The sequence below is a fragment of the Lepisma saccharinum genome, chromosome 19 (genome assembly GCF_977018435.1).
Source record: "Lepisma saccharinum chromosome 19, izLepSacc3.1, whole genome shotgun sequence".
In the NCBI taxonomy this organism is placed as follows: Eukaryota; Metazoa; Arthropoda; class Insecta; order Zygentoma; family Lepismatidae; genus Lepisma; species Lepisma saccharinum.
Window position 1 is genome coordinate 42,596,207 of NC_139247.1, and position 13,844 is coordinate 42,610,050.

The 13,844-nt window shown below is 37.8% G+C and overlaps 1 protein-coding gene across 3 annotated transcripts in view; it reads right to left on the reverse strand.

The window, feature by feature from the left end:
- Positions 1-13,844, reverse strand: part of LOC146002841 (CDK2-associated and cullin domain-containing protein 1-like) — a 190,038-nt gene that overhangs the window by 17,705 nt on the left and 158,489 nt on the right. Inside the window, exons 1-3 of one of the 3 annotated variants that reach the window (XM_083140815.1) lie at positions 7,705-7,821; positions 5,100-5,323; positions 769-864 (exon numbers count right to left, since the gene is read on the reverse strand). In XM_083140815.1, coding sequence (XP_082996941.1) covers positions 769-864; positions 5,100-5,323; positions 7,705-7,723 — 339 coding nt within the window. In that variant the 5' untranslated portion in view covers positions 7,724-7,821. The other 2 variants (XM_083140816.1, XM_083140817.1) reach the window with 2 other exon arrangements.

Consider the following 13,844-nt stretch of genomic DNA (forward strand, 5'->3'; position numbering starts at 1 on the left):
TTGTTTCACTGAAAAAAGGTTCCTGGACTGTATTTAAATTCAGCTGGATAAAAGGTTCCTGGACCATATTTAAATTCAGCTGGAAAAAAGTCTCTGAACTGTATTTAATTTCATCCCATTAGAAAAAGGTTCCTGGACCATATTTAAATTCAGCTGGAAGAAAAGTTTCCTGGACCGTATTTAAATTCATCCCATATAAAAGGTTCCTGGACCGTATTTAAATTCAGCTGGAAGAAAAGTTTCCTGGACCATATTTAAATTGAGCCAGAAAAAAAGTTCCTGGACCGTATTTAAATTCATCCCATAAAAAAAAGGTTCCTGGATCATATTTAAATTCAGCTGGAAGAAAAGTTTCCTGGACCGTATTGAAATTGAGCCAGAAAAAAAGTTTCTGGGCCATATTTAAATTCATTCTGAAAAAATGTTCCTGGACCATATTTAAATTTAGCAGGAAAAAACGTTCCTGGACCGAATTGAAATACTTTACAAATGAAAAGGTTCTTTACAGTCCAGAACCCATTCCAATTCCTGGACCGGAATTGAATTTACTTAAAATTCCTAGACCCTTAACAACCCTTCTAATACGGGAGATAATGGAAAATATGAGAGAGTTGGTCACCCTATTCATATTATTAGTAATATACTCTGCTTACACTGAATATACTTCATAATCCACAGTGACAAGAAGCACAATACATATTACTACCTATAGGCAAATGTTATGAATATTTTTGTAGTTAAATATGCACTAATCAGACAAGCAATTACCATGTATCCAAATATAGGTGTGACCTGCTGCACTGCTGGAAGATATTGTGCAAGTATGTCATGAAATGCTGGTACTAATTGGGAAGGATCAATGCTCTGGAATAGTAAATAACAATGGCAGTGCTGACAATAATATAAAGATAAAAAGACAATAACTTCACACCTATTTTAACCTATTGCTATTATTTACTCTAAATTAATTTTGCATGCTTAACAGACAACTGGGAATGTATACATTTATTGTCACAAAAGTAACACAAGTGACATCAGGAACATGTTGCTGATCCTGGGTGCCAAGCTTGAAGGCCGAATCACATGGAACTGAATTTCCAGTAGAATGCCCTAATTCGTGCTGGACTGGCTATCTGGTTGGAAATCATGGCTGCCTGCTTGACTGGTTTTGACGATTAGGTCATGTTCTAATTGCAACTGGCTTTCTCTGCTATAGATTCTGTAGAACAGCCGATCAGAGCGAAAGTTTGGCAATATGAAGATAATCTGTGAGTTTGGCAAAGGGAAAGTTTTTGTCTGCGGCTTCCAAGTGTTGGTTGTTTTTGCTTGCTTCTCAATAAAAGAAAAAGTAACCGAGATGATGTGTATTCGTTTTCATTAATATTTAAGACTTAATCCAAAGGGATGAGATTTGTACGCAACAAATGTGATTAACCAGTAATGAAAATCTTTATTATTACAAGTGTATTAAATGTTTTGACATATTTAGTTGAACAAAATATTTTTTTTATGAATGAATCTTGCGAATCTCGTTTATGAATATGCATACCTGAGTTCATTAAAAAGCTTGTTCAGTAAGCATTGAGCCAATCTCTAGTCCACACTTTTCTTTTGTTTTAATTTTTAATAACACCACTAGCTATTCTCCTACAATGTTCTTAAACCACTCATCCATCTTTTAATCTTTTCTGCTCTACCCAATGTCTTATGAGAACAAAAGTATAATGACAAGTACGGTAACAAGTATCGTGTGAGGTGAAAACTAGCAGCTCAGCCAGTACCACAACTTTATTACAATATCTACTTTTTTCATGTCCCCAGCATAATGACATAATTTTATCGCAAATGGTGTATTGCACCTTCATACTCCGTCTAGGATAGACACAGAAAAAATTACTGTAAAAAAAAGTAGGCATATAACAATGATAAAAAGATGAAAATGACCACATTTTGAAAGATAAATCGAATAAGGAAACATTTAAAGATTGTAGATGATTTGTCTTCTTTACCATAACTCTACAACTTCCTGTGCAATGGAAATAAAATCTCACACTGGTCCCGAGCTACAACGAATTCGAACATGGAATGGTGTTCTGATCCCTGGTAAGGGACAATTTAAACCGTCTCAAATTCTTCATGGCAATGTCAATAGTCAAACCACGGTGTCTGTATTGGAAGGAAATTCTGTGTTTTTGCATTACAATGACTTCGATCAACTTATTTTTGCTGATGAAATTATTCACACTCGCCAATCGCTAGACACGACAGTCAAAATGACAGATGTTAATCTATTTTTTAATTTGTCTCTCAATTTTTCTGACATCATCCTTCCGGATTGGACAGATATGAACTTAGCTGTACTGAAATTAAATCAATCTTTGGCCACAGAAATCCCGTTACATGAGATAGTTTTCTCAAAATACTCAATCGCCATATTCCTTCTCGTCGCCATATTCCTTCTCGTCGTCTGGAATTTTGCACTTACCAGCTATGCCTTATATCATTATTACAAGAAGTGTCGTTCTTCAACTAGTACATAAGAATTTAACTTTCACTTATTACGTCACTGCATTTACCCTTCCGACAACCACATTTCTAACAATCACGGCTATATTCCAAATTTTGGACCGATTCGCATATCTATTTTGCTTTCTCAAACCTCTGTAGATTTACGGACAATTATTGCAATTTTGTTAGCCTTCAATCAATATTTTCACCACGTTTACACTTCCATTATGGTAAAATAATGTCTGACATCGTAAACCTTCACATTTTTAGCTTACAGTTATTTAAAATTGATTTACATTCTTTATTGCTTTTTATTATTAGTTATTATATTTTATTTGACATTAGGCCCCATTTTTAATGATTTTGTACCTTTATTTCAATGGCATACTCTGGGTTATTGTGATTTTAAAGACTGTATTTGGAAACCTTCCCCTGTTCCTTTTTTTTTTAATTGGCCACCTCATTCCTATCCTCACCTAATAATGTCTCGTATCTCCATGACGTCTACATTGCATAGCAGAGACTTCCTGAGACGCCTTCAACATTGGAATTCTACGCGCCGGTGACCTTCAGAGAGCAACTCCATTTACCATCGCCTCTCAGTTCGTGGAGTCAACAATTTCAGTTTTCACCCGGCATACATAAACCCGCCGAGTACTTCGCATTACCTCCTCGAACTCAGGACTGCACTGCGACCGTTGGCCGATGGGATTTGTGCCAGCCACCAGAGCACACCTTAAGTTTTCTCCCATTTCTACGCTCCGGCCCTCCAGATGCAGCGGATACACGCCCCCTTTTCCCAAAAAGTACTTTATTTCTTTCCGCTGGAATTCCAGTCAGAACTACATTCTAGCTCAAAGTGATGCAGTGAATGAACACTTTTCCCGTCATGTGTCCCAGCCTACAAATTTCAAGTGGCCAGAAGAAAACATGACAACTTTTATCCCATCTTCAGTATCCTTCGATTTGTTTACCATTCAGACGCCCGTACGCAGCAAGACCAGCTTTACTTTCATGTATGGTCCCCACCACAAGTGTGTTACCATCTTCGAGTGCAGGCATATGCAACCTGCCAAGCACACCTACTTTAGCTGTTACTTCTACAGCATGGTAGACTTTACGAGACTAGGTTCCCTAGTCCGGTGAACAGCATTCTCCTCTGGATGATTAATTCTACAGTACAGTTAGCAGCACAAACAAATTAATCCAACTGTTTCTTCCTTCTGTTCACCCGCCGATCTTCAAGATTTACCCCCCCTCATCAAACGTCCCTCACCCAGAATTTTACATCCAGTGGTACAATCATGAACACTTCTCGTTCCTTAAGCTACAAAAAGACCGATATTCTCAAGTGATGATTGGGATGTAAATTGTGACACCCTCGTTCCGGTTTTCGCAGTTGCAAACACTTTTGCACGGACTCCATGGAATGCAGTGGATACTACACGCAAGTGCTTTCGCGTGTCTTCAGAACATTAAGGACCTTACATAGGAACTTTTACGCCGAACAGCAAGGACTGCAGGATTTTAATTTTTTACTAACCAAGATATACATATATAATGGACATTTGATTTTAATATTCCACTCATTATGTATTTGTAGTGGACTAAGTTGGGTTTCTTTACTTATCACGCGTGTATTCAAATATCTACTCATATTTAATGGACGGTGTTGGACAATTTTGGTATTTTAATACGTAATGCAGTATAGCATTATTCACTATAATATGATATATTTTCAACAATCTTTTTTTCTCTCATTTTTTATTGGAAGATGGTACTTATATCTATACATAGTATATTATTCTCTCAGAGAGATTCAATGGACGGAGAAACTTGCGTGTCCTTCGATACAATATATATTCAACAGGATCCTCTTATGTTAGTGCAAATTGCCTTGCAATTTATTGTGGCGTGTGCTGTTGCTCCCTATTCCTGGCAGGCTGCCTAGCTAAACGTAACTCGAAAATGAAAATGAGGGATACGTAACGAAGGCATTCAAGAAAGGGCTATGTTATCAAAGTCTATGACTAGAAAAAAGGGGAGGGGGTCAGTTTGTAAACATACGGCCTTTATAAGGTAACATGCCTGAGGTATGGTGTAGTAGAAAGGATAGTTTTGTGACATGTAATTTAGCAGAGAAAAATTATTCCTCTGTAAATTGTATTGCATTTGCTGGTAAACTGCTACTGTTACATGATAAAGAAAATATAGATACCTTTAAATGCACAAACATTAGCTTGAAACTTAAACTATATCCACATAGAATTTACACATACTTCATGGCACCAATAACTTCTGCATAGTTCCACGAATTCAAGGAATTCCCACTGAATTGACACCCTGACACTTTTGGGAGCAGAAATCTAATAAAAAGTTTATGCTAATCTGAAAGTTAACTCATCACACAAAAGCAGGATGTATTCAGCATTTGCTCCTATATCTTTAGTTACCCAAAGATCCACACAAGAGGACTGAAATGTTGAGATACAATAACAAACAGAAGTTACATGTTTATTATCTTTACCCCTTAACAACTTAGGCTTGTTTGGATATTATTATGCATGAGAAAATAATAATAAATTACTCACCTCCAGCTGTGTATGTACTGATTCAAGGAATTTTCTACAATGTGATAAGAGATCACTGTGGAGTTTCTCCGCATAGCCGTCGCACACGCATTTGTAAACCGTACTGTACATTTGTTCGAACGAGACCCTTGCAGATGGTTGAGTGCTGCATTGTAGCAACTGGTCAACAGCTTTTGAAAGTGGTATCCAATACCCTACGTAGTATTTGTCTAGCCCTAAGGGAGCTGTAAATGATAAGTGTAGACCCATTACTTTCTTGGTTCACACAAAAAGGTCATAAATTTAGCAAATAAATTACAGGAGTAATGCTACTGCTACAATCTAAAAACGTGAACGAAAGCGCATTTAAGGTGTAAGGTAATCTGCAAATTCATTTGTATAACTGTAACAGCAAATAAATATGTTAATGATGTCAATACCATAATCACTGAAACTAGAGGTGTTCTGCTGTACTGCACTGTCTCCACAACAAAATTCAATCCAGTCTTGTTTAACACACAATACATAAATAAATATTTGCTGGGGTCAAAGCACAATGAGTGGTTGATTCAAAATCTTGTCACTGAAGTTTTGTGTTTGAGTACCAACCCCAGCATAAATGTTTTCGTATTTATCCCTTCATTAATTTCATCAATCATCCTCATTGTCATAATTAGGCTAAATATAGAGAAAACAACATAAACACAAACTAAAATCCATTGCTACAAATTGTACATAAACATTTGTTTGAGCATTCATCTCAATCCAGTTTGTCATATCAGTTTTGGAGAGAAACCAAGTAATCCTTACATTCACAAACATAAATAAAATAATATATATATGTATGTTTGGTAGAGGAACATGCGGTAAAAGTTCGGTATATCAGACACACATTAAAACGGATATTTTGTGTTTCGCATGGTTCGTACTTACCAATTGTGTATTGCAGAACATAGTTCAAGGTGTCATTATGCTTTTTACACGAAAACAAACACAATTTTTCACAACAGTGTGTTTTTTTTATTCTTTTCTTTGCTTCCATAACTCATATTACGGCAGGCACATTTTGACTCACGTTGTGGGTATGCAGTGTTTCCAACCTTCTTCACCGAAAAATACCTACTATTGTGGTTGTCAGTGTGAAAATTTTACATTATGCACGGGTAGCTGACGAACAGCCCCTTGAACCATTCACAGATAGCCCCACGCACCATTCACAGATAGACCCACAAAGCATTATGCACGGTAGCTGATGAATAGCCCCATGAACCATTTCCGACAAGGTTACGTTAGGTTTGGTTTGGTTTGGTTAGGCAAGCATAGTGAAAAAAAAAGGGGTTGGAAACACTGATAGGGGGTTTACATCATCAAACGTACGCAGCATGTAGTTCACGTAGCGAAAGCAATGGCAATTGTGTGTCAGTGAGTTATTTCTCTTGAAAAATACACGATTTCCTGGTCAAATATATTCCATGATGAAAGAAAATACCTTGGCGAACGTTGGAAAGCTTGCAGAAACTCATTTCCGTAAGTAGTTTCTTGTGTAAAAATGAAGAAATGTGTGTCCGATATACCGAACTTTTACCAAACATGCAGTATTTGGTATTCTCAGCAACTTGCACAATGAGGTTTCATTTACAACTGATACATCAATATATAGGAAATCTGAAGCATTACATTGACTAAGAAATTCCACCTCGATGATATGGCAAAGCAAAGGGAAGAAATATTTTTTTGAATAATCTAGGTAAAAATTGGAACATTGACATAAAATCAATTCAATGGCTACCTACCTAACTTACTAAAAGTCAGGGTGGTAATTGCCAGGATGATTCCTCTGTCAGTTTGCAAATTTTTAATACTTAATATGATGAAGAATAACATAATTATAAAAATTACAAGATGACATGCTTCAATTAGCACCTCTAGAGGATGCAAATATGATTTTATCAAAGTTTAATACCCTTTCAAGAATAAAGATGCTATTGTCTAGGAAATGAGGAACAGTCTTCTATGCTAAATAATAAGGCTACAACTTACTACTATTGGAAATAGTAGTCAGAATCTTACTAATACGAATGTAGCAACCTATCGCTAGAATCGTTTAATCTCCCGATATTGATATTAATGCTTTTATACCATTATAATAAAATTATCTACAAAATTCTAAATCTCCATCGGAAAACTATAGACTGTTACCAAAGGCAAATAAATAGCAAGGATATTATTATAATGTCGACACATATAATTAATCCCGCTATTTAATAACAATGTTCCACAAACACAAAACAAACCTTCGTTTTGAAAATACATATCCAGCGTTGCTAACCAAACATTTGTACCGATTTTAAAGAAACTTGCAAAGAAACTCAACCTCTTAATAATACGTGACACTTCAAGAAAACATATCATACAGCATGAAAGCATGAAGTACATCATTTAAAATGTTCATATATAAACTAGATACCATAACGAAAATAAATGTAATTCATAAATACCGGGTTGAACCTAATATGTCATTAGGGTAGTGACAGTAGAATGAAATAATGTTCTCAAGTCTACAACCAAATTTAATGTAGTTTGCATCAAATTGTGTGTGACAAGTTCAGAGTGATTTACTACGTACCACCTTCAGATGTATCCATGACATGTAATTTTGTTATTCACATAGTCAAAATTGCACTACTGCGTTACTTTGGTGTATTGCTAGATCTTGATATCCACCCATATAACAAACGAAACCAGGGAAACAAATTACAATCGGGACGAACATAGACATATGTTTGCGACTGGATTGTTTCGAATAGTTAGTTTCGCGGTTTCCCATATTGATTTTATGTCGGGGGGGGATAATGCAATAAAATTCAAAAATTACCAGCTAAATTTTCAATTCTTGTTTCCATTCGTTTTCTCTTTTACATCTACGAGCGCCCGGAGAGAGATCTCATACCTCTCATTATTCTTAAATCAGAATATGCATCTTGTCGAAGCAGCAGTCAATGTGCATTGACGGATCGAAAGTCACAAGTAGGGGCGTGGGACGGAAATGCTTTTATCGGGACGGAATCGGGACGATAAATTTTTAAAATCCCGACATTCGGGACGGGAAAAAACTCCATTTCCCGACTAAGTCGGGAAATTTTCAGGACGGGAGATATTTACAATTTCCCGATACTGTAAATATCTCGAATTCTACACACTATTTTCCCCGCAAGTGATTATCTTTACATTTCTGGAAGAAAGACTACTAATTTCAAGATTTTTCGGACACTACAGTGTGCAAGCACTGCTGAATTTGACTACACTGGTTCAATAAAGCGAACAAGGGATGATTTGATTGTATGATCAAGGGTGAAATCGTAAAGATTCTCTTTGGTGGTTTTTATGTTTTTTCTCAGTGCGTTTATAATAAATCATAGTGTGTTTGTGCGCGTATATAGTGTGCAAGTGTAAGGTAAACATTCTGAAAAGCCTATTCTTCTACTCGAGTCAGTCGAATCACAACTGCAAAGTGAACCAAAGTTATTCTATGCACAAGTACAGGTGACAGGTGCTCGTGTTGAATCTGTATTTAACCACTTTGCCACAGCAAAAGGTTGAATGAGCTTCGTGTACAGAAAGGGTAAGCTTTCAATTTTATTTGTCAGTGCATTCTATGCTGTCCGTTGCTCCTATATGATGTCTATTTAATTTTTCATGTTTTATCTGAGACAAGGGACGTACTTCTCAGGCGCGTATATTCTAGGCTACCTAGGCTATTCGCGATTAAAATTACCACCTGAGCGCTAGTGTCGCTTCCAATATGGCCGCTCTAAGTAGGATAGATCTTTGTTTACATTCAGCAGTAGTACAAAAGAGCAGCGTGTTGTCATGACTGGTATGGTAGAAAACGTTTAAATTACGCATTATTTTTAAATATTGCGAATGCGATGTGAATTCCAGGTACTCTAACAAACGTGAAGCTGTACTGAGAACGAAGCATTTAATTATGATAGGCAAAAATAACACGGAAAATGCAGACGAAACTATGTATACGCACTGGTTGTCCAAAGTAGTGCTGTATCATCTGCACGTCATGTAACTGGGGTTCTCGGAAATTATTTGAAAATAAAGGAATTGAAATTGACCTGTACTTGAAAAGCTGGGACAGGAGAAAATTGCGAACATATCGTTGCAGTTCTTTCTCGAAAGAGAAAGGCTGGTTTAATAATAATATTCACGATTTCATGACCAGGCTATACTCACTGAAAAAAGGACGTCGTACTGAATGAAACAGTAACATTAGCATATCCACTTTTTTTCTGGTTACATTTGACATTAATTCATTCTCAAACTATTTTCATCTTCCCTCTTAATCGACTTGCACCTGTTCCAAATTTCACACATACGTAACACCGGTAATACATGGACGCATTGGTTAAGACGCTTCATGATTTTTCGAAAAAAAAAAGCTTTATTTATAAAGTACAATTTAAAACTTTACTTTCATGGAAATATATATTTATCTCTCGATAAATAAAGTAAGCAGACTCGTGCATTCTTCGTAATTTCCTTGCCGAATTACAGTGTTATATCCCCCATACCAATCTTCTGTCAATTACGTTTTCCCTGATTTATTAACAAATTTCATTTTGTTGATTCCACGGGGTGGAAACACATGAAAACTTTTAATTTGTTCTGACCCATAAAACTATTTAGAGCAAAAAAAAACAAAAAAAACCTGAACAGTAGACCTTATTTTCTCGCATATTCACCATGCTTTAAACGACTTCAACACAACGTATCCTACTTAGAGTACTTCCTGAAAATCCCGGCAGATGGCATATCGGTTAATTTTAATCGCGAATCGCCGAAGCCCATATTAAAATACAGGAAATAATCGACTCGCAAATTTAACCGATGCTTCACTCTCAAGTAACGACCAAGTTGTAAGCGCTAGTGTATGGTCGTCTTTATTTATCGTCAGGCTTCTTCGTCTGAGGGAAAAGTCTTTGAACTAGCAGGCGGTGTTTTCAACCCATGACGTATTTGTGATGGCAGGGATGACCTTGTTGATCCCTCGTGCTGGCTTCCAACCCCAAGCGCTGGAGACTGAAGGCTTCTCTGCATCCTGGCGATGTTGTTGTGTTGCCAACAATGGAAATACGAAATTCGCTAAATAGCTGGAAAAAAAATATTATAGGCGAGGGTGCCAATGCAAATTATTCAAGCTAGGAATGCCTCATGAAAATTACATCCCCCCCCTCCATCCCTTCGAGCATTGCCCGTCTCTCTTCCAGTTCCATGAATTTCGTCACATACAAGCATTAAATGGGACATTCTGATGACGTCACCCATGTTACCATCCTGTTTACTTCTGTTTCAAGCAACCCCCCTTCCCCTGTCAAAATGTCAAAACCATTGCGCTCGCGGTGGGGTTTCGGCCCGAGCTATCCCTTTGAACGGAAATACGTTTGGCAACATAAACAGTCCTTGTTGTCATAGCACATATTCACCGCACATGTTTTCAACGCCGCGGGTCGGTGTTTTTCGCAAAGTGTGTATATATGGTCAAACGTGTCCGAGATCCGAGTTCCTTGTGTTGCTCGCGTAGCGTGTTCACCATTGATGGGAATGCTTTTTTTTTTTAAAAAAAAAAATCAGTGACCGAGGCCGTTTTGCTGTGCTGTGTCGTTGACACGTGTTGTGTTGTTCTGTGTTTTAGTAATTTGGCCAGCGGCGGCTCTAAGGGGAGAGCCGCCGTGCCATGGCTCTACCCTCAGAAAAAGAAAAAGCACTTGCTTTGCCAAAACATAGTTAAATTAATACATTTACGAACGAGGAGATTCGAATCTCGTAAGCGTTCGAGCTTACGGCCGCCTCAATTCCTGCGCCGCATCCCCAGCTGTTCTCTCACTTGCTCTGGGCCAGCATAGTCTGGCCTGTGCGCAGAGGCATGCGCGGAGGCATGAAAAAGTCTCCGCAGTTAACGAGCGAGGAGGTGGTAGCCCAGTGGTAGCCATAAGGCAACCAGCCGTGCCCCTTTTCGGCTGGCACGGACGCGAGAGCTTTCGCATTGTGTTGAAATAGTTGCAAACGTCAGAGAGAAGTGACTAATCCTGACCAATTTGTAATACTCGTTGGAGAAGTAATTCGCGAGAAAGATACTTTCCTGCATACTTGGCAAGAACGAACGTAATATCTTCCCCAAATTTATATAACCATTTAGATAGATGCGTCTTAAAAGCCATCCAGACTTTTTTGTTATCGATTTCTTCCTTAAGAAAATATATATCCCTTGCTCTCACGCACACAGATACTCACGTGTTGCAACTGACGTTGACAATATTGAAGAAATTTTCTGTACAAAATAATTGCCTAAATATCAAAGGGAATTCGCATCACCAGGCGATTTTTTTACTTTAATATTTATAAAAAATCACACGGAAAATCTATCAGTATAAGAATTTCACTTGGAGATATAATTCAATTTCTTGCATTGAATTTTAAAAATTGTAGATCTACAGTTTATTTAGCAGATAATCATATTTCAGTTGTTAGTAACACCGATTGTTGATGTACCGTCTGCCGTGCTGGGGTTGCAAATTATAAACAAAGCAAGTTGAGAATACCGTGATCGACTCGGTGTCTCTAATTGTTCAGTGTTTTTCTTTTTTAGTGAAGTGAAAGTGTCCGATGGTGTGTGAAAGGAAGGGTAGTTAGTAAAGATGAGTCAGATTATCATTACGTGCACCATTTTGCAAGGTACTATCATGGACGTCCGCAGGATTTTTTCCAGGGAGGGGCAAGGAAGGTATTTTTTTCCAGGGAGGGGCAAACAAGGCACATTTTCTCCAATAGTAATAGTGTTGTTCCCTCAAAAAACATTGCTTAAATTTGAATGTATCATATTCATGCAATAATTAACACACATTATTGCAGCTGAAATGAAATTATATGTGAAAAATATATATTTTTTGGTTGAGTTTCATTTTCCAGGGGGGGGGGGGCGTGGCCCCTCCTTCCGGACGCCCATGGGTACTATACGATATTAAATTAAAAGTTAAACAACTTGGCTGTCCCACGCCAGATTTAAACATCAATTCTATTTAAAAATATTAAAAAAAAATGGTAAAGGTGACAGGCGTCGAAATTTTAATAGTCGCATTTATTTCCTAGAAACTCTGGCCGACCTCCGCACATCATGCTACGGCGCTAGGGATCACGGGTTCGAATTCCGGCCTGGGCATCGGTGTTCTTTGTAAGCGTTCACTCATCCTTATCTTCGCAATTAGCCAAAAGTAGTACAAATGCGAAGTAAAATAAACCAATGTTAGGAACTCTGAATTTTTGTCTGCAACTTTAGTAAACAAAGTTCCATTAAAATTACCTCTTTCATTAGATTTCTATGACATATGCTAGCAAAAATTTTTCGATTTCTTGATTACGTTGGCATTTCCCATCATACTAGCTACCAGCCGCCACTGAATTTGGCTATCCATGTGAGGACACATTATTCGCTAAAGTAACCAAAAAATTCACGCAAAAGGAGAGAAGAATGGAGTTCACCTTCAAGTAAGGTAAGAAGTTAATTATTATTATTTCATACTCGCATGTAGGTCCTACATATTGCATGTTATACACCGCTCCTTTTTATAAATAAGCATGAAATGGTTGATTTGATTTGATTTATTTTTCTTCACTTTTTGTGCCACTTTTGGCTAATTTGCGAAGATGGGGATGAGAGATGATATGATGAAATTGACGAATGAACACTCAGAAACATCTAGGCCAGGATTCGATCCCGGGACCCCTAGCGTCGTAGCATGATGTGCTAACCTCTTTGATATATATATATAAAGAAAAGCTCTTATGCGGAAGCTTCCCCCATCACACGTCATTCACTCATAGCATTTCATTCTAATTTCTATTTCAGGACTTTTCAGGACAGACAATCACAAATACCCATGCCTGGAATCCGGAACCCCTGGCGTTGTATCGCGCTCTGCTATCCACTCCGTCACAGGGGCCGGCTATGAATAGCTTATGTCCATTGCTTACTATTGTTGTTTTTAATGGTAAGATTTCGATGTAAACAAAAACAAATCCAAAAGAATGATGAAGCGCCTCAATTTTTTTGCCGGACAGATTTTCATTTAAAATTCAAACACTACTATATTTGGAGATAGCCCTGGAGTTGGTCTGAGCATACGCCACTGGTACTACTAGAGAATAACATCAATCGAACCACACGAAAGTTGTATTTGAGTTGTTGTTGTTGAGTTGATGTTTTAAGTCCACTTTATGCACAGTAAGGCTAATCGGGACTGGACCTACAGTTTAAAGTGGGATCCGAACCACTTGTGCCTCCACCGGGTATCGAACCCGGGACCCCTCGATTACAAGGCAATGACGCTATCACTGCACCATGGGGGAGGCCCTAGTTGTATTTGACAGCAGATCATAACGTGATATTGAAATGCAGTTTTGCCAGACCCTTATTCTCCTTCTCCTTATCAGTTGCTACCCAAGGTGAAGTTTGGTTATGTTTGGTTTCTCGAATATGACCCCCCCCACACACACACACCTTCTTGTTACGCCGAAACGAGAGCCAATTTTTTTTTTAAATGCCATTTTCGTGTTCAGCAGCTTGAAATGAGTAAAGATTGGATCTGGATGTTTTTATTTCTGTGACCAATAGTGCATTTTCCTTGAAATTTTATCTTTTCGTATGGTCGCTGTCCCGCAAGTCGTCACTTTTGGTGACTAATGGGTGCGGGACAGCAA